The sequence below is a fragment of the Pleurodeles waltl genome, chromosome 6 (assembly GCF_031143425.1).
Source record: "Pleurodeles waltl isolate 20211129_DDA chromosome 6, aPleWal1.hap1.20221129, whole genome shotgun sequence".
Classification (NCBI taxonomy): domain Eukaryota; kingdom Metazoa; phylum Chordata; class Amphibia; order Caudata; family Salamandridae; genus Pleurodeles; species Pleurodeles waltl.
This window is the reverse complement of record NC_090445.1, coordinates 724,711,852-724,736,700: the sequence shown is the minus strand read 5'-3', so window position 1 is coordinate 724,736,700 and position 24,849 is coordinate 724,711,852. Positions and strand designations below refer to the sequence as shown.

Below are 24,849 nucleotides of genomic sequence, written 5' to 3'. Positions count from 1 at the left end.
CCTTACATATTTCTTGCATTGGGATGTTTCCTAGAAAGGCCATGGTAGCACCTTTCTTTCTGGTTGAGTGTGCCCTTGGTGTAATGGGCAGCTGTCGTTTAGCTTTAAGGTAGCAGATTTGGATGCATTTAACTATCCATCTGGCTATACCTTGTTTTGAAATTGGGTTTCCTGCATGAGGTTTTTGAAATGCAATAAAGAGTTGTTTAGTCTTTCTGATGTTCTTTGTTCTGTCAATGTAATACATTAATGCTCTTTTGACATCTAATGTATGTAGTGCCCTTTCAGCTACGGTATCTGGCTGTGGAAAGAACACCGGAAGTTCCACTGTTTGATTTAGATGGAACGGTGAAACAACCTTTGGCAAAAATTTAGGATTGGTCCTTAGGACGACTTTATTTTTGTGTAGTTGTATAAAAGGTTCCTGTATAGTAAACGCCTGAATCTCGCTTACTCTTCTCAGGGAAGTAATGGCGATGAGAAATGCCACCTTCCAGGTTAGGAACTGTATGTCGCAGGAGTGCATGGGTTCAAAAGGTGGACCCATAAGTCTAGTTAGGACAACATTTAGGTTCCATGAAGGAACAGGTAGTGTTCTTGGTGGTATAATTCTCCTAAGGCCCTCCATGAATGCTTTAATGACTGGTATTTTATATAGGGAAGTTGAATAGGTAGTCTGCAGGTATGCAGATATTGCTGCAAGGTGAATCTTAATGGAAGAGAAAGCTAGGTTAGATTTTTGTAAGTGAAGCAAGTAACCCACTACATGTTCTGGAGTTGTGTGTAATGGTTGTATTTGATTAATATGGCAGTAGCAAACAAACCTCTTCCATTTACTTGCATAGCAGTGCCTGGTGGATGGCCTTCTTGCTTGTTTTATGACTTCCATACATTCTTGGGTAAGTTGTAAGTGCCCGAATTCTAGGATTTCAGGAGCCAGATTGCTAGATTCAGCGATGCTGGATCTGGGTGTCTGATCTTTTGGTTGTGCTGTGTCAACAGATCTGGCCTGTTGGGCAATTTGATGCAGGGTACCACTGATAGGTCTAGCAGCGTTGTGTACCAGGGTTGCCTTGCCCAAGTTGGTGCTATCAATATGAGTTTGAGTTTGCTTTGACTGAGTTTGTTTACCAGGTAAGGAAGGAGAGGGAGAGGAGGAAAAGCGTAAGCAAATATCCCTGACCAGTTCATCCATAGGGCATTGCCTTGGGATTGTTTGTGTGGGTATCTGGATGCGAAGTTTTGGCATTTTGCGTTCTCCCTTGTCGCAAACAAGTCTATCTGAGGTGTTCCCCAGAGTTTGAAATAAGTGTTCAGTATTTGGGGGTGAATTTCCCATTCGTGGACCTGTTGGTGATCTCGAGAGAGATTGTCTGCGAGTTGATTTTGTATCCCTGGTATAAACTGTGCAATTAGGCGAATTTGGTTGTGAATTGCCCAATGCCAAATTTTTTGTGCTAACAGGCTTAACTGCGTGGAGTGCGTCCCTCCCTGCTTGTTTAGATAATACATTGTTGTCATGTTGTCTGTTTTGACGAGAATGTATTTGTGAACTATTATTGGTTGGAAAGCTTTTAGTGCTTGAAAAACTGCAAGAAGTTCTAGGTGATTGATATGCAGTTTTGTTTGATGTACGTTCCATTGTCCTTGTATGCTGTGTTGATCGAGGTGTGCTCCCCACCCTGTCATGGAAGCATCTGTTGTTATTACGTATTGTGGCACTGGGTCTTGGAAAGGCCGCCCCTTGTTTAAATTTATGTTGTTCCACCACAGAAGCGAGAGGTAAGTTTGGCGGTCTATTAACACCAGATCTAGAAGGTGACCCTGTGCTTGAGACCACTGTGATGCTAGGCATTGTTGTAAGGGCCTCATGTGCAGTCTTGCGTTTGGGACAATGGCTATGCATGATGACATCATGCCTAGGAGTTGTAATACCATCTTTGCTTGTATCTTTTGTGTTGGATACATGCGTTGTATGATGGTGTTGAAATTTTGAATTCTTTGTGGACTTGGAGTGGCTACTCCTTTTGATGTGTCTATTATGGCTCCCAGGTATTGTTGTACCTTGCGTGGCAGAATTTTGGATTTTGTGAAATTGACGGTGAACCCTAGTTTGAAGAGGGTTTGTATGATATGATTCGTGTGATTTGAGCACTCTATTAACGAATGGGCCTTGATTAGCCAGTCGTCTAGATATGGGAACACATGTATTTGCTGTCTTCTGATGTGTGCAGCGACTACCGCTAGACATTTGGTAAAGACTCTTGGTGCGGTTGTTAATCCGAAAGGCAGTACCTTGAATTGGTAATGTATTCCTTTGAATACAAACCTTAGGTATTTCCTGTGCGATGGGTGTATTGGTATATGGAAATAAGCATCCTTGAGGTCTAAAGTTGCCATGTAGTCGTGCAGCTTTAGCAATGGCAATACTTCTTGTAGTGTGACCATGTGGAAGTGGTCTGATTTGATGAAAGTGTTGACTACTCTGAGGTCTAGGATTGGTCTCAGTGTTTTGTCCTTCTTTGGTATCAGAAAGTACAGTGAGTAAACTCCTGTGTTTATTTGTGTGTTTGGCACTAATTCGATTGCATTCTTTTGCAATAGTGCCTGCACTTCTATCTCTAGGAGATTGGAATGGTGTGTTGTTAAATTTTGTGCTTTTGGTGGTATGTTTGGAGGGAACTGTAGAAATTCTATGCAGTAACCATGTTGGATAATTGCTAGAACCCAAGTGTCTGTAGTGATTTTCTCCCATGCTCTGTAATAATGACCTATTCGTCCCCCCACTGGTGTTGTGTGGAGGGGGTGAGTGACATGTGAGTCACTGTTTAGTAGTAGGGGTTTTGGGGCTTTGGAATCTTCCTCTATTTCTAGGGAATTGCCCTCCTCTATATTGTCCCCGAAAACCTCCTCTATACTGTCCTTGGTAACTGGACGGTGTGGCTTGTGAGGTGCTGGCTTGTGTGCTTTGACCCCGAAACCCCCCTCGAAAGGGCGTTTTACGGAATGAGCTGTAATTCCCTCTGCTCTGCGGGGAGTAGAGTGCGCCCATGGCTTTGGCAGTGTCCGTATCTTTTTTGAGTTTCTCAATTGCTGTGTCCACTTCTGGACCGAACAGTTCTTTTTCATTAAAAGGCATATTGAGAACTGCTTGTTGAATCTCTGGTTTAAATCCAGACGTTCGGAGCCATGCATGCCTTCTGATAGTTATAGATGTATTAATTGTCCGTGCAGCTGTATCTGCAGCGTCCATGGAGGAGCGGATCTGGTTGTTGGAGATGGCCTGTCCCTCCTCAACCAATTGTTTTGCCCTATTTTGGAAGTCTTTGGGCAGATGTTCAATGAGATGTTGCATCTCGTCCCAGTGGGCTCTGTCATAGCGCGCAAGTAGTGCCTGGGAGTTCGCGATGCGCCACTGGTTTGCAGCTTGTGCTGCGACTCTCTTACCAGCTGCATCAAACTTGCGGCTTTCTTTATCTGGGGGTGGTGCATCTCCAGATGTGTGAGAGTTGGCCCTTTTTCTAGCTGCTCCTACAACAACAGAGTCTGGTGGCAGCTGTGTTGTGATGAAAGCCGGGTCCGTAGGAGGCGGCTTATACTTTTTTTCCACCCTTGGTGTGATTGCCCTACTTTTGACCGGGTCCTTAAATATGTCTTTTGCGTGCCGGAGCATACCAGGGAGCATAGGCAGGCTTTGGTAGGAGCTGTGGGTGGAGGAGAGTGTGTTGAACAAGAAATCATCCTCGACCTGTTCTGAGTGGAGGCTTACGTTGTGAAATTGTGCTGCTCTAGCCACCACCTGAGAGTACGCGGTGCTGTCTTCTGGTGGAGATGGTTTTGTAGGGTATGCCTCTGGGCTGTTATCTGACACTGGGGCGTCGTATAGGTCCCATGCGTCCTGGTCTTGGTCACCCTGGCTCATGGTGGTGTGAGCTGGGGAGTGTGATGGCGTTTGTGCTGGTGAAACGTTAATCACGGGCGGAGGAGAGGGTGGTGGTGTAACTCTTTTCACCACTTTTGGTTGTGGTGCTTGTTCCGTCTGGAACTCCAACCTTCTCTTTCTCCTAATGGGGGGAAGGGTGCTTATTTTCCCTGTCCCCTGCTGAATGAAGATACGCTTTTGCGTATGGTCCGCATCAGTTGCTTGTAGCTCTTCCTCAAACCTATGCTTCTGCATTTGGGAGGTTAGCGAGTGCTCTTCTGTATAAGAGCCTGAAGCTGGGTCGCTTGCAGTTTGTTTCGGCATCGAAACTTTGTCTGCGTGTTTTTTCGGCTCCGAGGTGACTTTTTTCCTTTTCGGGGCCGAAACCTCTCGGCGTCGATCTGTTTCGGTGCCGCTGTCTCGGCGTCGAGCCGTGTCCACACCGGCATCTCGGTGTCGAGGCTTGTCTCCAGCACTTTCTCGGTCCCGAGAAGGCTGCGTGCCGGTGTCTCGACCGGAGTCGGACGATCTTGGCACCGTTTGGGCCTTTTTCGGTGCCGACGGTCGGTCACCGATTTTATGGGTTGAGCCATGGCCTGGTGGCAGTGGCGTCCCCTGGGCCTTGTAAATGTTTCTTTGTGTGGTTTTCGACGTCTTACTCACGGTTTGTGTATCGTCGAATCCTTCGGAGTCTGAGTCTTGGATCGAGAAGGTACCTTCCTCTTCCTGTTCCTCGAACTCCCGTCGGGCTGTCGGTGCGGACGCCATTTGAAGTCTTCTGGCTCGACGGTCTCGGAGTGTTTTTCGGGACCGGAACGCACGACAGGCCTCGCAGGTGTCTTCGCTGTGCTCAGGTGACAGGCACAGGTTGCAGACCAAGTGTTGGTCTGTGTAGGGGTATTTATTGTGGCATTTGGGGCAGAAACGGAAAGGGGTCCGTTCCATCGGCGTTCCTCAGCACGCGGTCGGGCCGACCAGGCCCCGACGGAGGATCGAAAAACTACCCCGAAGGGCACCGGAGCTCTTCGATCTTCGATGCGGTGTTGAATGTCAGTACGCCGATCCCGAACGCAACAATACCGCCGAAAATCTTCCGAAATTAACTATTTTTTCTGTTCCGAAACTCGGAGCGACAGGAACACGTCCGAACCCGATGGCGGAAAAAAAACAATCGAAGATGGAGTCGACGCCCATGCGCAATGGAGACAAAAGGAGGAGTCACTCGGTCCCGTGACTCGAAAGACTTCTTCGAAGAAAAACAACTTGTAACACTCCGGCCCAACACCAGATGGCGAGCTATTGCGGAACATGCGTATCTACAGCGACAGATGCCATCGAACATAAACTTTCCCCTATGTGTCCCCCTGAATAAGCCATTATCGCCGTTAAGTGCACTTTCAGGTACAGTTAAGTTAGTTTGTTGTCCAGCAGGTGTGTAAGGTATCTGATGACTGGCTTCTCGTGTCCTGTGTTGGAAGACGCTTGATTTCTGGCACCACTTTGTGTACCTCTCCCATTTGGCAGTGTATCATTTTCTAGTAGCTGGCCTTCTTGCTTCCCTTGGGACTTCAATAGCACTCTCTGGGAAGCCCAAGTTTCCGAATTCTATGTCCTCTGGAGGCATGCTGCCAGGCTCATAGTATTTGGGTCAGGGTTGAGAAGCTAATCTCTTGATGGATAGCAGATCACGCAACGCTGGCAGACTGCAGGTTGTTGCATGCCATCTCTATCAGTTCGAAGAACCAGGTTTGCCTTGCCCACTGGTGGACAAAAAGGATTAACATCCCCTATGACGGTCTTGCCACTGGTGATCAACAAGTGCAGAGCTGTTTCGGTGGAAGGTGGAAAGGGTGCTTGGGAAGCGCGAGGAAATGTCCGACAAGGCTACCTTATCGACAGTGTATCCCCAGAGTGTTGAAGTGTGGGTGCCTCAATGCAAAGAGTTGGCATTGTGAAGAGGTCAATCTCTGGTGTCCCCCATGTTTGCGACAGCCGTTCAACCACCATCTACTTCAGCTTCCACTAGAGAAAGACGGATGCTTCTCTGTTGATTTTGTCCACTTCCAGATTGTCTAGGTAATCATATTGCAGTTAGGGTCATCTATTTCTAGATGGCTTACTTCCACTTCTCCTATCAAGATACTAGTTTTGATAGAGCTAAGGAATGTATTCACCCTGTCTGTGAAGGCACTGTTGTGTTGTCAGTATGAACAAGTATCGATTTTAACAGTTTCTCAAAGGCTTTTAAGGCTAGTAAAACTATCTTTAGTTGTAGGATGTTCATGTGCTGTACTGCCTACTATGGCTTCCAGATTCCTCAGATGCTGAGCTTCCCCATGTGTGCTCCCCATCCCATGTGTGAGGCATCTCTGGTGATGGTCACTGTCTGAGTTGGTTGCATGAAGGGTCTTTCTACTATTATGTTTTCTCTGTTCCACCAAATAATTTCCTCTTGTACTCTGTGTGACAACCACTAGATCCTCCCAACTCCCTGTCACCTGTGAGCACTGGCTCTGGACCTGTTATTGGATCGGTCTCATGAGTAACCTCGCATATGGGATCCGTGGTATACAGGAAATCGTCATACCCAGCAACTTCCGCACTCTCCTCACTGTCAGAGTCTGACCCTTGTGAAAGCAGCAAGCTTGCTATGCTACTGCTAGAACTCTCGACTTCGGGGAACACTCTCGCAGGCGGTGTATTGATTTATGCTCATAGGACGATTTTCTCCCTTTTTGGTATTGGTGATTTATTCTCCATGTGTATGGAGAACCCCAGCCTGTGCAGCATATCCATCATTGTTTTTCTGCTATCTGTGCACTTGGAAAAGGATTTCACTTTTACCATCCAGTCGTCTAGGTAGGGATGCACGTGTATTCCCCTTCTGCTACGGCCACCAAGCATTTTGTGAACACCCTGGGTGCTGATTTTAGGGGTAGTTTCCCCTGTCTATTACAAGGTGTAGGAACTTCCTGCGTCTGCCTTTCATTGGGATGTGTAAAGAGGCATCCTTAAGGTCCATGGTTGCCATGTAATCCACTTCCTGGAGTTGTGGAATTGCATCTTGCAACTCTGTCATCTTGAATTTGTGTGTCTTTATGAACGTGTTTAGGAAGCGGAAATCTAGTATTTAGTGTCGTAGTGATTTTTCTGGTTTTGGAAACAGGATGTATGTTGAAATTAATTTCCTTAGTTGATCTCCCTCAGGGATACATTTTCTCCGGCCTGTTTGTCAGTTATTTCACTTCTCGGCATATAAATGATTTTAACTCCTTCATGGAGTTGCTCTCTTTTGGTCCTCACCCCTTTTGGTGGGTGTTTTTATTGGTTCTACACAGTAGCCATGATGGATGATGTGGAGTATCCATTTGTCTCAAGTGCTGCGTGTGGTGAGAGGCTCTGGTTTCATGAGTCACTTGTTTGCTGGGACCGCCCTTTTAAACATTTGTCCTCTGCCCCTTGCCCATCCTTGAAAGGGCAGTCTATGTGAAGTCTGGTATCGACATTGTTACACTGGCATCTGTGCCTGACTTGTATGTTAAAAGGGGTTGGTGTGGGAAGGTGGTTTATAATCACCCCTATCCTGCCAGCCTTCTTGTGGGGTGGATCCTCTGGCGACCTCTAAACTCCTATCGAATGACTTATCGCTGACCTTTTTCAATTGTTGCGGTTTGCACCCACCGCACTACCAAAGATGTGTTCCCCATTGAACAGCTTATCTATAATTTTAGCTTGGACTTCATTCTTGAAGCTTGAAACTCTCAGACAGGCGTGTCTTTTCAATGTCGACCCCGAGAACAGTTGTCAGCTCGCTGTGTCAGCAGCTTCCAGCACTGATTTTAAGCATTTGTTGGATATGTTCTTGCCTTCCTCCCCAAAAGAGCTAGCCCTCTTTTGATACTGCTCTGGTAGGTGCTTTAGCAGTTCTCCCAATTTCTCCCAGTGCTGGTGGCTTATATGTTGAGCAGAGCACTTGATTTTGCGATGCACCACTTTTAAACTTGCAACCACACCATTTCCATTCTCTTACCTTCCTTTTCAAGGGCTGGCCTGGATGAAATAGGGCCATTAGCTTTCTTCCTAACAGTGGCCACAGTAATGGAGTCTGCAGCAGTTGCAAGCAGGGTCCTTTGAGGAATTTTTCTATTTTCTCTACTCTGGGTCTTAATGACCTGCAGGGGCTTCCAGAGCATGTTTGATGGCAGGAGAAGGACGGACTAGAGACACAATGGTCGCAACAGATGACACTTTCAATCAACAAGATGGAGGTAGAAGTTATTATCTGGGTACACCCTGCTTCCACACGTGAAAGATCAAGCTCACAAAGTGATGCCCACAACCTAATGGGGTCATCAAGTACAGCCCTTCCTGCGAAGTCACACTGCAAAAGAGATTGGCTCTGTGGTATAAATTAAATAACTATAAACATTTGTCATGGTTTTACCTTATTTGCCTCTTTTCAAGCATAACTCCGGTAAATCGTAAACTCTTGTAACTGAAGTGGCAGTGATTAAAACAGTTTTCAATTAAAGATGCTGGAATATTTCCCTCGATGAACAACACAAAATAGAGAGCTCATCAATTTATAAAGTACGATGTTATGTTCCCATAGTAGCAAGGGATTTTTCACAGGTGAGGACATTTTTCTAATTCCTTCGAAGAAGTCTTTAATGACTGGAAAAATAAAAAAATAAAAAAGTTTTCAATATGGCGTTGCAACCACCAAGTGGACTTTTATAGAAGATAATAGTAACTTAACTGTAGAAAGCCAATTAAGTTATAAGTAGGGAAGGAGGACTTCTTCCTGGCAGGAATCTGGATTGAAACCTTTATTGTGACATCAAATAAAGAATCTCTTCGAGGCAGCCAAATTCACGGACAGTAGACTTGGGTGCTAGATCTGACCTTGAAGTCTGGTCAGCACAACTTGGTCTCCATTTAAGTCACATGCCGTAAGACGGACAAATTCAGAAGTTTGGGTATCACCAGTCTCTCAGGAAATACAGGGCTATTAAGATTATATCGAGTTTGGATTTATGCAGTTTAACAATCACCTTAGGAATGAGTGGCATCAGAAGAAAAGTGTAGACCAATGGTGTGGAACACTTGATATATATTAAAAAAACAAAACAAAAAAACACTACACTCGAGTTGTGTTCTGGTGCCCTGGATGCTACACCTATGCATTTTTAGGGTCGAGCCTGCAAGTGCATGTGCTAGCGCACGTGTCTTGCTCGCTAGACTCTTGTGTTCAGTAAAGGGCTTGGAGCCCGTCTCGCGCTCACCATTTGTTAGTTTGCGTGGCACTCTTCTTTACAGCCTCATAATTCGTCAAGGCAGGCCAGGCATCATTTCCGTTTCTCTGTGTGAAGCACTAATTCATTCAACTTAATTAGTGCCCTTCTGCTGCTCCCGATGTGATCGAGGTACTAGTTGTTCCTTTTTAACTCCTTGGGCCCCGGAAACAGAAGACTGGTGACTGGCAAAAATGTGCCTAGTACGACAAACAAAATAGAAAGCCTTTGACCCTTTTGGGCTTGAGGGGACTGAAACTTGTCGACCTGATATAGATATATAGATAACAAGTAATTTGTTCCTACCACATTATATTTGCTTTTAAACATACCAACCACAGTAGAGTTGGATTGTCGTTGAGTGACAGAGGTATTTTTAGATCAATTTGATGATGCTATTAGCTAGGAGTACACTGGAGAATAATATACTCGTGGTAGAAAATAGCTGGTGAGGCACCCAAAAGAAACTAACATTCCTTGGTGAATACTGGGACAAGTGCTTACACTCCTGTTGATATTAAAAGACTGCTGGTTTGAAAGCTGAGTGGTAACCTTATACTTCTCCTGTTTGATTCTGGTGGGTCTCCAGTCTCCTCTTTTTGCTCTCCTCTTCTACCCTTGTGTCTTCCAACATGCCCCTTTACCTGATGCCTTCCAAGTTTTGGTTGGACATCTTTTTGCAGATGTCACACTCAGAGGCAGAATAAGAAGACATACTACTCACGTCTTATGTGCATTATGTAGTCTTTTTTCTCTTTTTTTTTTTAGGTTGAAAAATTAAATCAAAGGCTTCAGAAAAAATGGTCCAGTTGACAAAAGATGACCAGACATCTGGTGAAGCAGGTACAATTATTTTTCTGTGAAGAAAAAAGAAAATTAAACATTTGACGTAAATAACCTCAACAGCTGTACCGAAATCCTTCTCACAGGAGCCAGAAAAAAAACCTGGGTCAGAGAGGCAACTCCAACTACAAGACATTCTGGGAAGGGGTGCCTCCCATGCTCTTTAAGCAGTAGGCTTCTATTAAACCAGGATTTAAAAAAAAGAGCCTAGCAGGCTGCATTTCCTCTACATTATAGCTCTATTCTGAAAAGGGGGGCCTTTTCTGCACATAAATATTGCAATGCAGATCTAACACCAAACATAGTTTGAAGAGATATGTGAATATTCATGAAAAATAAGGGTCTTTAAGGATTCCCACCAACAGATTTACAGAGATATTCTTGCTTGAGATGAAGTGTTCGCAGGTCTGCGAACACAGAGGGGAATCGTTCAAGCGCATATGGCTATCAATGAAGATCCTATGAGACAGAAACTTTGTTTATCAAACACTCACCTGCAAGTCACAATGCCTGGCCGCATCCACTACACAACGTTCTAGCTGGAAGGCATCGACAAATGGGACCATGGCAGCCAAGCGGGTGAACTCTATGCTCTGGTATATCTGAGCAACCTGCATAGAAATAACATTTCTCTTTTAAAGACTGTCCACAGAAAGTGCATAGCAAACTAAAAAATAGAAGACAATGCATGAATATATCAACCTGGCTAGTCCACATAGCCATTCCTGCAGACTGCAAGCAATGCACACCTACAATGGTAACATATGATTGACTTGTCCCAGACAGGAGCTGCTCAGAGAAAGTACACAGGCTGTTAGCTTGAACACTTTGTCCAGCTGACAAAGCATGCACCCTGAAGCAACAAAGGAAAACAACTACATGCCACATATCCTAGTTCTTGTATACATGGAACAAACATTACTCAGAGAAAAAGGAAAATGTTACTTAGCAGTAAACATCTGGTCGTGGCATATGTAGATTCACATGCTATGCATAAGCTCACCATCTAGTATTGGGTTCTGAGTGGAACAACTTTTATTTCTTTGAAGAAGCTTTTGGAGTCACGGGATAGGGCGATTTCTCCTCTCTATAATACTGTGCATGGGTATCAAGTCCTTTGTTAAATTGTTACTCCGCAGGCGGGAGAGTGAAGTAGTTAAAAGAGTAAGATAGAAAAGCTGTCCCTGCAATGTATCTAAATATGTACAATATGTACATGTTAATACATTGTAACTGCCACAAGTGTCAGGGAAGGAGAGAGGCACATGTAAATCTACATCACTACATGCCACGAACAGATGTCTACTGGTAACATTTTCCATTCAATGACATGTGTGGCTGTAGATACACAAGCTATGCATAAACTGCAAAGCAGTTTCTCTATCAAGCGGTGGCTAGCGTGCAGGAGTTGCAATTGTCTGAAAGTGTTTTTAGTTCTGCTTGGCCAACATTTGCCTGTTGATGTGCAAATACATCTACACAATAATGTTTTGTGAAGGTATGCAGTGTAGACCATGTAGCTGCTTTACAAATACTTGCTATAGGTATGTTACCTACAAATGCCATAAATGCACCTTTCCTCCTAGTGGAGTGCACTTTAGGTGGTGTAGTTAAATGTTGTTTAGCTTAATCATAGCTAGTTTCAATACAATTGTCTATATACCTAGCTATACTTGCCTTTAGATATAGGCTCTCCTTTATGGGGCATTGAACAATCTGGTAATTTGATTGAGTGATTGATAGGTAATTGTGAAACTACTTTTGGAAGAAATTTTGGATTAGTTCTCTATACAAGTTTTTCCTTCTGAATTTGGAATAAAAGTTCTTCCAAGGTTAAAGCCTAGAGCTCGCTCATGTCTAATGGAAGTGATAGCGACTAAAAAGGATACTGTCCATGACAGGAATTGTAAAGAACACAAGTGGCTAAAAAGAGGATTCCATAAGCCTTGCAAGAATTATGTTAAGATTCTAGGATGGGGTTGGATAAACCCTTGGTGGAATGATTCTCAAGTCCTTCCATAAAAGCCTTCTCTGTTAACAGAGTGTAAGGAAATGCCTCCTTGGCATGGTTACCCCCTGACTTTTTGCCTTTGCTGATGCCAAGTTATGATTTGAAAGTGTGCTGAGGCCTGCTAACCAGGCTCCTGCACCAGTGTTCTTTTCCCTAACCTGTACCTTTGTTTCCACAATTGGCACACCCTGGCATCCAGGTAAGTCCCTTGTAACTGGTACCTCTGGTACTAAGGGCCCTGATGCCAGGAAAGGTCTCTAAGGGCTGCAGCATGTCTTATGCCACAACGGGGACCCCTCACTCAGCACAGACACACTGCTTGCCAGCTTGTGTGTGCTGGTGGGGAGAAAATGACTAAGTCAACATGGCACTCCCCTCAGAGTGCCATGCCAACCTCACACTGCCTATGGCATAGATAAGTCACCCCTTTAGCAGGCCTTACAGCCCTAAGGCATGGTGCACTATACCTTAGGTGAGGGCATAGGTACATGAGCACTATCCCAGTACAGGGTCTAAGCAAAACCTTAGACATTGTAAGTGCAGGGTAGCCATAAGAGTATATGGTCTGGGAGTCTGTCATACACGAACTTCACAGCACCATAATGGCTACACTGAAAACTGGGAAGTTTGGTATCAAACTTCTCAGCACAATAAATGCACACTGATGCCAGTGTGGAATATATTGTAAAATGCACCCAGAGGGCACCTTAGAGATGACCCCTGAATCCCAGTCCGATCCTAGTGCTAGGCTGACCAGTTTCTGCCAGCCTTCCCCAACCAGACAAGTTTCTGGCCACATGGGGAGAGAGTCTTTGGTACTCTGTGGCCAGGAACAAAGCCTGTACTGGGTGGAGGTGCTTCACACCTCCCCCTGCAGGAAAGGTAACACCTGGCAGTGAGCCTCAAAGGCTCATGCCTTTTGTTACAGCACCCAAGGGCATCCCAGCTAGTGGAGATGCCTGCCCCTCCGGCCACTGCCCCCACTTTTGCGGCAAGGCTGGAGGAGATAAAGAGGAAAAACAAGGAGGAGTCACCCACCAGTCAGGACAGCCCCTAAGGTGTCCTGAGCTGAGGTGACCCCTGCCTTTAGAAATTCTCCATCTTGAGATTGGAGGATTCCCCCAATAGGATTAGGGATGAGCCACCCTCCCCTCAGGGAGGAGGCACAAAGAGGGTGTAGCCACCCTCCAGGACAGTAAGCCTTTGTGGCTACTGCCCTCATGACCTAAACACACCACTAAATTCAGTATTTAGGGGCACCCCAGGACCCAGGAAATCTGATTCCTGCAACCTACAACTAGAAGGAATGCTGACCTGAAAGCCCCGCAGAGACGACAGACACCAACTGACTTGGCCCCAGCCCTACCGGCCTGTCTCCAGACAAAGAACCTGCACAGCGACACATCCAACAGGGACCAACGACCCCTGAAGCCTCAGAGGACTGCCCTGAACCCGAAGGACCAGAAAAACTCCAGTGAACAGCGGCACTGTTCAAAAACAGAAACAACTTTGCAACTTTTAAAGACTTCACTCTTCCCGCCGGAAGTGCAAGACTTCACACTCTGCACCTGAACGCCCTGGCTCAAGCTCCAGAGAATCAACAATACAGGGAGGACTCCCAGGCAACTGTGACCTCCTGAGTAACCTGAGACGACCCCCCCACCCCCCATACCAACACAGCGACGCCTGCACCACTAGAGTGACCCCCCCCGGTCCCTCCACTGATTCCTATTGAAAACCCGATGCCTGCTTTGCACACTGCAGCTGGCCGCCCCTGTGCCGCTGAGGGTGTGTTTTGTGTGCCTACTCACCCAGGAACTGTTGGTTTTTGCACTGTGTCCACTTTTAAAATAGTTTATTACCATTTTAACTAAAACTGTGTATGTTACTGCTCTAATTCAAAGCTCCTGATTTACCTGCGTGGAGTACCTTGTATTTTATGTATTTACTTCAAATCTTGAATCTTGTGGTTCTAAAATAAATCAAGAATGAAAATGTCACTTACCCAGTGTACATCTGTTCGTGGCATCAGTCGCTGAGATTCACATGGTATGCATGAGCTCGCCATCTGGTGTTGGGTCGGAGTGTTACAAGTTGTTTTTCTTCGAAGAAGTGTTTTCGAGTCACGGGACCGAGTGACTCCACCTTCTGTGCTCATTGCGCATGGGCGTCGACTCCATCTTCGATTGTTTTCCCCGCAGAGGGTGAGGTAGGAGTTGTACTATAGTAATAGTGCCCGCGCAATGAAAAATGTAAGTATGTACCTATTAAAGGATTAAGTAATATATATACAAATGTACAAAATTGAAGGTAACTTCTGAACTGCTACAGGCTTCCGGGGAGGTGGGTGGGTCCATGTGAATCTCAGCGACTGATGCCACGAACAGATGTACACTGGGTAAGTGACATTTTCAGTTCGATGGCATCTGTCGCTGTAGATACACATGGTATGCATAGACTAGTAAGCAGTTAGTTCCCCATAAGCGGTGGTTTAGCCTGTAGGAGTAGAAGTTGTCTGAAATAGAGTTCTTAATACAGCTTGACCTACTGTAGCTTGTTGTGCGGATAGCACATCTATACAGTAGTGTTTGGTGAATGTGTGAGGCGTAGACCAAGTGGCTGCCTTACATATTTCTTGCATTGGGATGTTTCCTAAAAAGGCCATTGAAGCACCTTTTTTCCTTGTTGAATGTGCCCTGGGAGTAATGGGCAGTTGTCTTTTTGCTTTAAGGTAGCAGATTTGGATGCATTTAACTATCCATCTGGCTATACCTTGTTTTGATATTGGGTTACCTGCATGAGGTTTTTGGAATGCAATAAATAACTGTTTAGTTTTTCTGATGTTCTTCGTTCTGTCAATGTAGTACATTAATGCTCTTTTGACATCTAATGTATGTAGTGCTCTTTCAGCCACAGAATCTGGCTGTGGGAAGAATACTGGTAGTTCTACCGTTTGATTTAGATGGAATGGAGAAATAACTTTTGGTAAAAATTTTGGATTAGGTCGTAGGACGACCTTATTTTTATGTATTTGTATAAAAGGCTCTTGTGTTGTGAACGCTTGAATTTCACTTACTCTTCTTAGAGATGTAATGGCGATGAGAAAGGCAACTTTCCAGGTGAGGAATTGTATTCCGCAAGAGTGCATGGGTTCGAAAGGTGGGCCCATGAGTCTTGTTAGAACCACGTTTAGGTTCCATGAAGGAACAGGTGGTGTTCTTGGTGGTATAATTCTTTTAAGCCCTTCTATGAATGCTTTGATAACTGGTATCCTATACAAGGAAGTTGAATATGTAGTTTGCAGGTATGCAGATATTGCTGCAAGGTGTATTTTAATAGAAGAGAAGGCTAGCTTTGCTTTTTGTAAATGGAGCAAGTAATTTACTATATGTTTTGGAGTTGCCTCTAGTGGTTGTATCTGATTATGATGGCAGTACCAAACAAATCTTTTCCACTTACTTGCGTAGCAGTGTCTAGTGGATGGCCTTCTGGCCTGCTTTATGACTTCCATACACTCTTGGCTAAGTTGTAAGTGTCCGAATTCTAGGATTTCAGGAGCCAGATTGCTAGATTCAGCGATGCTGGGTCCGGGTGTCTGATCTGTTGGTTGTGTTGCGTTAACAGATCCGGTTTGTTGGGCAGTTTGATGTGTGGTACTACAGACAGATCTAGCAGTGTTGTGTACCAGGGTTGTCTTGCCCACGTTGGTGCTATTAGAATGAGTTTGAGTTTGTTTTGACTCAATTTGTTTACTAGGTAAGGAAGGAGAGGGAGAGGAGGAAAAGCGTAAGCAAATATTCCTGACCAGTTCATCCATAGGGCATTGCCTTGGGATTGCTTGTGTGGGTATCTGGACGCGAAGTTTTGGCATTTTGCGTTCTCTTTTGTTGCAAATAAGTCTATTTGTGGTGTTCCCCAGAGTGTGAAGTAGGTGTTCAGAATTTGTGGGTGGATTTCCCATTCGTGGACTTGCTGGTGATCTCGAGAGAGATTGTGTGCCAGCTGATTCTGGATCCCCGGAATAAACTGTGCTATTAGACCAATTTGATGGTGGATTGCCCACTTCCATATTTTTTGAGCTAACAAGCTTAACTGCGTTGAATGTGTTCCTCCTTGTTTGTTTAGATAATACATCGTTGTCATGTTGTCTGTTTTGACAAGGATGTATTTGTGGGTTATGATTGGTTGGAAAGCTTTTAGTGCTTGAAAAACTGCTAATAATTCTAGATGATTTATATGCAGTTTTGTTTGATGTATGTTCCATTGTCCTCTTATGTTGTGTTGATTGAGATGTGCTCCCCACCCTGTCATGGAAGCATCTGTTGTTATTACGTACTGTGGCACTGGGTCTTGGAAAGGCCGCCCTATGTTTAAATTTATACTGTTCCACCATAGAAGCGATAGGTAAGTTTGGCGGTCTAGCAACACCAGATCTAGAAGGTGACCCTGTGCTTGAGACCACTGTGAGGCTAGGCACTGTTGTAAGGGCCTCATGTGCAGTCTTGCGTTTGGGACAATGGCTATGCATGAGGACATCATGCCTAGGAGCTGTAGTATTGTTCTTGCTTGTATTGTTTGGTTTGGAGACATGTGTTGAATGACCCTGTTGAAATTGTGGATCCTTTGTGGAGTTGGCGTTGCTACTCCTTTTGTCGTGTCTATTATGGCTCCTAGATATTGCTGTACTTTGCTTGGCAGAATGTTTGATTTTGCAAAGTTGACGGTGAACCCTAGATTGTAGAGGGTTTGTATGACTTGATTTGTGTGGTTTGAGCATTGTGTGAGCGAACTGGTTTTGATTAGCCAGTCGTCTAGATACGGGAACACATGTATTTGCTGCCTTCTGATGTGTGCAGCGACTACTGCTAGGCATTTTGTGAATACTCTTGGAGCGGTTGTTAAACCAAAAGGCAATACTTTGAATTGGTAATGTATTCCTTTGAATACAAACCTTAGATATTTCCTGTGTGATTGATGTATTGGTATATGGAAATATGCGTCCTTGAGGTCTAGGGTTGTCATGTAGTCGTGTTTTCTGAGCAATGGTAACACTTCTTGTAGTGTGACCATGTGAAAGTGGTCTGATTTGATGAATGTGTTTACTACCCTGAGGTCTAGAATTGGTCTCAGTGTTTCGTCCTTTTTTGGTATCAAGAAGTACAGTGAATAAACTCCTGTGTTTATTTGTGTGCTTGGTACTAATTCTATTGCATTTTTTTGCAGTAGTGCTTGAACTTCTATCTCTAGAAGCTGTGAATGGTATTTTGATAAATTTTGTGATTTTGGTGGTATGTCTGGAGGGAATTGCATGAATTCTATGCAATAACCATGTTGGATAATTGCTAGGACCCATGTGTCTGTAGTTATTTTGTCCCATGCTTCGTAATATTGATGTATCCTCCCCCCCACTGGTGTTGTGTGGGAGGGGTGAGTGACGTGTGAGTCACTGCTTGTTGGTAGTGGTTTTGGGGCTTTGAAATCTTCCTCTATTCCTAGGAAATTGCCCCCCTCTATACTGGCCCCGAAAACCTCCCCTGTACTGTCCCTGGTAGGTGGGCGGTGCGGACTGTGAGGTGCTAGCTTGTGTGGCCTGACCCCGAAACCCTCCTCTAAAAGGTGTTTTGCGGAAGGTGTTATAAGATCCTCTGCTCTGCGGGGAGTAGAGTGCGCCCATGGCCTTGGCAGTGTCAGTGTCCTTCTTGAGCTTTTCTATGGCTGTGTCGACCTCCGGACCGAACAGAAGTTTCTCGTTTACTGGCATGTTAAGCACTGCCTGCTGAATTTCTGGCTTGAATCCAGACGTTCTGAGCCATGCGTGCCTACGGATGGTAACCGACGTATTAATGGTTCTTGCGGCCGTGTCTGCTGCATCCATGGAGGAGCGTATCTGATTGTTGGAAATGTTTTGACCCTTTTGTGCTGTTTGTTGCTGAGGAGTAAACTGAAGCGTTCTCTTTCGTTTGACAGGTGGAAGGGTACTGATCTTCCCAGTCCCCTGCTGAATAAAGATACGCTTTTGCGTGTGATCCACGTCAGTGGATTGCAGTTCTTGTTCAAATCTATGTTTCTTCATTTGAGAAGACATAGAATGCTCTTCAGTGTAGGAGCCAGAAACAGGGTCTGATGTCGCTTTTTTCGGCTCCGAAAACCCTGTCGATTGTTTTTTCGGCTCCGAGGTAACCTTCCTCTTTTTCTGTGCCGAAAATTCTGGGCCTCTATGGTCTTCGGCGCCACTGTCTCGGCGTCGATCCGTGTCGACACCGAACTCTCGGTGTCGATGCTTCTGTTTAGCACTCTCTCGGTCTCGAGGAGGCTGCGTGCCGGTGTCTCGACCGGAGTCGGACGATCTCGACACTGAATGGGCCTTTTTCGGTGCCGATTGTTGGTCACCGAGAATTTGGGTGGAGCCATGGCCGGTTGGCAGTGGCGTCCCCTGGGCCTTCTTTCCTTTTTTAAGGTTTGATCTCGACGTCTTACTCACAGTTCTTGTAGAGTGTAGCTCGTCGGAGTCTGAATCCTGGATGGAAAAGGATTCCTCCTGTTCCTCTTCTGTCTCGAACTGTCGACGCTCTTTTGGCGTGGACGCCATCTGCAGTCTTCTCGCTCGACGGTCGCGCAGAGTTTTTCGGGACCGGAACGCCCGACAGGCCTCACAGGATTCTTCGCTGTGCTCGGGTGACAGGCACAGATTACAGACCGAGTGTAGGTCCGTATAAGGATATTTGTTGTGGCATTCGGGGCAGAATCGAAACGGGGTCCGTTCCATCGGCGTTGTCCTCCACGCGGTCGGGCCGACTAGGCCCCGACGGGGTGCCGAAATCTACCCCGAAGGGCACCGAAGCGCTTCGATGTTCAACGCGTCGTCGTATGTGTCTATCTCTAACCGGATCGCAACGATACCGTCGAAAATCTTCCGTCTTCAGCTATCTTTCCGTTCCGAAACTCGGAGCGACAGGAACACGTCCGAACCCGATGGCGGAAAGAAAACAATCGAAGATGGAGTCGACGCCCATGCGCAATGAGCACAGAAGGTGGAGTCACTCGGTCCCGTGACTCGAAAACACTTCTTCGAAGAAAAACAACTTGTAACACTCCGACCCAACACCAGATGGCGAGCTCATGCATACCATGTGTATCTACAGCGACAGATGCCATCGAACAAGATGTTTCTATATAAAAACTATTGGCCTGCAGTCAAGTCTGAGTGTGTGTTCCTCAGTTAATGCCTGTGTGTGCAACAAAAAACTACCCTCTGATAAGCCTACTGCTCAACCACACTATCACAAAATAAAGCATTACAATTATCTAAGTTTGCCACTATCTTACCTCTAAGGGGAACCCTTGGACTCTGTGCACACTATCTCTCACTTTGAGATATTATACACAGAGCCAACTTCCTACACAGTGTACTACTTCTTTGAGTACGAGATAGGTTTGGAGGAGTGGAAGTGAGCTCCAAACAGCAACCATTTGGGACAATTGAAAGCACCCATTGATCTGTAGTAGTTTGAGACCATTGCGGGTAAAAATGTTGTAGCCTTCAACCCTACAGGAGTGGTGGTAGGGGAGGCAGTCATTTGGTGGTGGATGAGGAGCCTCTAGATGTAGATGGCTTTCCTCTGCCTCTATTACTGTTCCCTCTATAGGAACCTCTGAAGTACGATTGAGAAGTGGGCTTTGTTTGAATGGAAGACTGCTCTATAAAAAATGAACGAAAGCCTCTTGAGTACCCCGGACGACGGAAATTACCTCAGTGTGTGCTGGCTTGGAGTACCCCTATAGCTTTGGCAGTTTGATTATCCTTCTTGAGCTTTTCAACTGTGGTATCAATTTGTGGGCCAAATAAGTGCTCTTTATTGAAGGGCATGTTTAATACTGCCTGCTGTACTTCTGCTTTAAAGCCCGAGCACCTGAGCCAGGCATGTCGTCTTATGATGACGCTGGTATTAATACTGCATGCTGCTTATCAGCTTACCAACATCTAAAATTGGGGTAATAATTTGCCCTTCAGCTTTAATTTCTGCACCTCTCAAGACGTTCCTCGGGGAAATATTGTAGAATCAGTCTAATTTATAGAACCCAACTACTCACCCATAAGGGTCTCAAGGCACTGAAGGGATCAGTCCTCGGTGCTTCAGTCGTAGAGCCAGGTCTTAAGGTCCTTCCTGAATTGAGTGAGTGACTAAGGTGAAGAGCCAAGGTGTTCCAGCTCTTGGTCGCGAGGTAGACAAAGGATATTCCTCCGGCCAAGATCTTCCATATGCGGGGTACGGTGGCTGGTGCTTCTGGATGGGAGAGGTCTTGTGGCTGAGTAGGTGGTGATGCGGTGGTTGAGGTAGGCGGGTCCTAGGTCATGGAGTGGCTTGTATGCGTGGACGAGGAGTCTGAAGTTGATCCTCTTCTCGACAGGGAGCCAGTGGAGGTCCTTTAGTTGTCTGGTGATGTTTTCGTGGCAGGGACATCCAGGATGAATGTAGGAAGTTGGCTCTGTATGCACTATGTAGGAAGTTGGCTCTGTATGTGCTATTTCAAAGTAAGGAATAGCATGCACAGAGTCCAAGGGTTCCCCTTAGAGGTAAGATAGTGGCAAAAAGAGATAATACTAATGCTCTATTTTGTGGTAGTGTGGTCGAGCAGTAGGCTTATCCAAGGAGTAGTGTTAAGCATTTGTTGTACATACACATAGACAATAAATGAGGTACACACACTCAGACAAATCCAGCCAATAGGTTTTGTTATAGAAAAATATCTTTTCTTAGTTTATTTTAAGAACCACAGGTTCAAATTCTACATGTAATATCTCATTCGAAAGGTATTGCAGGTAAGTACTTTAGGAACTTCAAATCATCAAAATTGCATGTATACTTTTCAAGTTATTGACAAATAGCTGTTTTAAAAGTGGACACAGTGCAATTTTCACAGTTCCTAGGGGAGGTAAGTATTTGTTAGGTTAACCAGGTAAGTAAGACACTTACAGGGCTTAGTTCTTGGTCCAAGGTAGCCCACCGTTGGGGGTTCAGAGCAACCCCAAAGTCACCACACCAGCAGCTCAGGGCCGGTCAGGTGCAGAGTTCAAAGTGGTGCCCAAAACGCATAGGCTAGAATGGAGAGAAGGGGGTGCCCCGGTTCCGGTCTGCTTGCAGGTAAGTACCCGTGTCTTCGGAGGGCAGACCAGGGGGGTTTTGTAGGGCACCGGGGGGGACACAAGCCCACACAGAAATTTCACCCTCAGCGGCGCAGGGGCGGCCGGGTGCAGTGTAGAAACAAGCGTCGGGTTCGCAATGTTAGTCTATGAGAGATCTCGGGATCTCTTCAGCGCTGCAGGCAGGCAAGGGGGGGATTCCTCGGGGAAACCTCCACTTGGGCAAGGGAGAGGGACTCCTGGGGGTCACTTCTCCAGTGAAAGTCCGGTCCTTCAGGTCCTGGGGGCTGCGGGTGCAGGGTCTCTCCCAGGCGTCGGGACTTTAGGTTCAAAGAGTCGCGGTCAGGGGAAGCCTCGGGATTCCCTCTGCAGGCGGCGCTGTGGGGGCTCAGGGGGGACAGGTTTTGGTACTCACAGTATCAGAGTAGTCCTGGGGTCCCTCCTGAGGTGTTGGATCGCCACCAGCCGAGTCGGGGTCGCCGGGTGCAGTGTTGCAAGTCTCACGCTTCTTGCGGGGAGCTTGCAGGGTTCTTTAAAGTTGCTGGAAACAAAGTTGCAGCTTTTCTTGGAGCAGGTCCGCTGTCCTCGGGAGTTTCTTGTCTTTTCGAAGCAGGGGCAGTCCTCAGAGGATGTCGAGGTCGCTGGTCCCTTTGGAAGGCGTCGCTGGAGCAGGATCTTTGGAAGGTAGGAGACAGGCCGGTGAGTTTCTGGAGCCAAGGCAGTTGTCTTCTGGTCTTCCGCTGCAGGGGTTTTCAGCTGGGCAGTCCTTCTTCTTGTAGTTGCAGGAATCTAATTTTCTAGGGTTCAGGGTAGCCCTTAAATACTAAATTTAAGGGCGTGTTTAGGTCTGGGGGGTTAGTAGCCAATGGCTACTAGCCCTGAGGGTGGGTACACCCTCTTTGTGCCTCCTCCCAAGGGGAGGGGGACACAATCCTAACCCTATTGGGGGAATCCTCCATCTGCAAGATGGAGGATTTCTAAAAGTTAGAGTCACCTCAGCTCAGGACACCTTAGGGGCTGTCCTGACTGGCCAGTGACTCCTCCTTGTTTTTCTCATTATTTTCTCCGGCCTTGCCGCCAAAAGTGGGGCCTGGCCGGAGGGGGCGGGCAACTCCACTAGCTGGAGTGTCCTGCTGGGTTGGCACAAAGGAGGTGAGCCTTTGAGGCTCACCGCCAGGTGTGACAATTCCTGCCTGGGGGAGGTGTTAGCATCTCCACCCAGTGCAGGCTTTGTTACTGGCCTCAGAGTGACAAAGGCACTCTCCCCATGGGGCCAGCAACATGTCTCGGTTTGTGGCAGGCTGCTAAAACTAGTCAGCCTACACAGATAGTCGGTTAAGTTTCAGGGGGCACCTCTAAGGTGCCCTCTGGGGTGTATTTTACAATAAAATGTACACTGGCATCAGTGTGCATTTATTGTGCTGAGAAGTTTGATACCAAACTTCCCAGTTTTCAGTGTAGCCATTATGGTGCTGTGGAGTTCGTGTTTGACAAACTCCCAGACCATATACTCTTATGGCTACCCTGCACTTACAATGTCTAAGGTTTTGCTTAGACACTGTAGGGGCACAGTGCTCATGCACTGGTACCCTCACCTATGGTATAGTGCACCCTGCCTTAGGGCTGTAAGGCCTGCTAGAGGGGTGTCTTACCTATACTGCATAGGCAGTGAGAGGCTGGCATGGCACCCTGAGGGGAGTGCCATGTCGACTTACTCATTTTGTTCTCACCAGCACACACAGGCTTGTAAGCAGTGTGTCTGTGCTGAGTGAGGGGTCTCTAGGGTGGCATAATACATGCTACAGCCCTTAGAGACCTTCCCTGGCATCAGGGCCCTTGGTACCAGAGGTACCAGTTACAAGGGACTTATCTGGATGCCAGGGTGTGCCAATTGTGGAAACAATGGTACATTTTAGGTGAAAGAACACTGGTGCTGGGGCCTGGTTAGCAGGGTCCCAGCACACTTCTCAGTCAAGTCAGCATCAGTATCAGGCAAAAAGTGGGGGGTAACTGCAACAGGGAGCCATTTCTTTACACACTATTTCAAAGTAAGGAATAGTATGCACAGAGTCCAAGGGTTCCCCTTAGAGGTAAGATAGTGGCAAAAAGAGATAATTCCAATGCTCTATTTTGTGGTAGTGTGGTCGAGCAGTAGGCTTATCAAAGGAGTAGTGTTAAGCATTTGTTGTACATACACAAGCAATAAATGAGGAACACACACTCAGAGACAATTCCAGGCCAATAGGTTTTTGTATAGAAAAATATCTTTTCTTAGTTTATTGTAAGAACCACAGGTTCAAATTCTACAGGTAATACTTTGCATGAAAGGTATTGCAGGTAAGTACTTTAGGAACTTTGAATAATCAAAATAGCATACACAGTTTTCAAATAAATCACATATAGCTATTTTAAAACTAGAGAGTGCAATTTACACAGTTCCTCAGGGGACTAAGAGTTTTAGTTCTTGCAGGTAAGTAAACCACCTACGGGGTTCAAGTTTGGGTCCAAGGTAGCCCACCGTTGGGGGTTCAGAGCAACCCCAAAGTTACCACACTAGCAGCTCCGGGCCGGTCAGGTGCAGAGGTCAAAGTGGTGCCCAAAACGCATAGGCGTCAATGGAGAAGGGGGTGCCCCGGTTCCAGTCTGCCAGCAGGTAAGTACCCGCATCTTCGGAGGGCAGACCAGGGGGGGTTTGTAGGGCACCAGGGGGACACAAGTCAGCACAGAAAGTACACCCTCAGCAGCACGGGGGTGGCCGGGTGCAGTGTGCAAACACGCGTCAGGTTTGTAATTGAAATCAATGGGAGACCAAGGGGTCTCTTCAGCGATGCAGGCAGGCAAGGAGGGGGGGGGGGCTCCTCGGGGTAGCCACCACCTGGGCAAGGGAGAGGGCCTCCTGGGGGGGGTCACTCCTGCATTGGAGTTCCGATCTTTCAGGTCCTGGGGGCTGCGGGTGCAGAGTCTTTACCAGGCGTTGGGATCTGGGAAGTAGGCAGTCGCGGTCAGGGGGAGACTCTGGATTCCCTCTGCAGGCGTCGCTGTGGGGGGTCAGGGGGGGCAACTCTGGCTACTCACGGTCTCGCAGTCGCCGGGGAGTCCTCCCTGAAGTGTTGTTTCTCCACAAGTCGAGCCAGGGGCGTCGGGTGCAGAGTAGCAAGTCTCACGCTTCCGGCAGGAAACGCAGTTGTTTTAAAGTTGCTCCTTTGAAACAAAGTTGCAGTCTTGGATAAACAGAGCCGCTGTCCTCTGGAGTTTCTTGGTCCTTCTAGAGCAGGGAAGTCCTCTGAGGATTCAGAGGTCGCTTTTCCCTGGGGAGAGTGTCGCTGGAGCAGTGTCTTTAGAGGGGGGGGGGGGGGGGAGGGAAGAGACAGGCCGGTAGAGCTGGGGCCAAAGCAGTTGGTGTCTCAGTCTTCTCTGCAGGGTTTTTCAGCTTAGCAGTCCTCTTCTTCTTAGGTTGCAGGAATCTGAGTTCCTAGGTTCAGGGGAGCCCCTAAATACAGAATTTAGGGGGGTATTTAGGTCTGGGAGGGCAGTAGCCAATGGCTACTAGCCCTGAGGGTGGCTACACACTCCTTGTGCCTCCTCCCAAGGGGAGGGGGTCACATTCCTATCCCTATTGGGGGAGTTCCTCCGTCTG

The 24,849-nt window shown here is 46.6% G+C and overlaps 1 protein-coding gene across 2 annotated transcripts in view; it reads right to left on the bottom strand.

Moving 5' to 3' along the window:
• The window catches only part of EIF3A (eukaryotic translation initiation factor 3 subunit A), a 541,057-nt gene that overhangs the window by 337,146 nt on the left and 179,062 nt on the right, over positions 1–24,849 (bottom strand). For both annotated transcript variants that reach the window (XM_069239244.1, XM_069239245.1), the window contains exon 10: positions 10,554–10,670. In XM_069239244.1, coding sequence (XP_069095345.1) covers positions 10,554–10,670 — 117 coding nt within the window. The remainder of the gene's footprint in view (positions 1–10,553; positions 10,671–24,849) is intronic.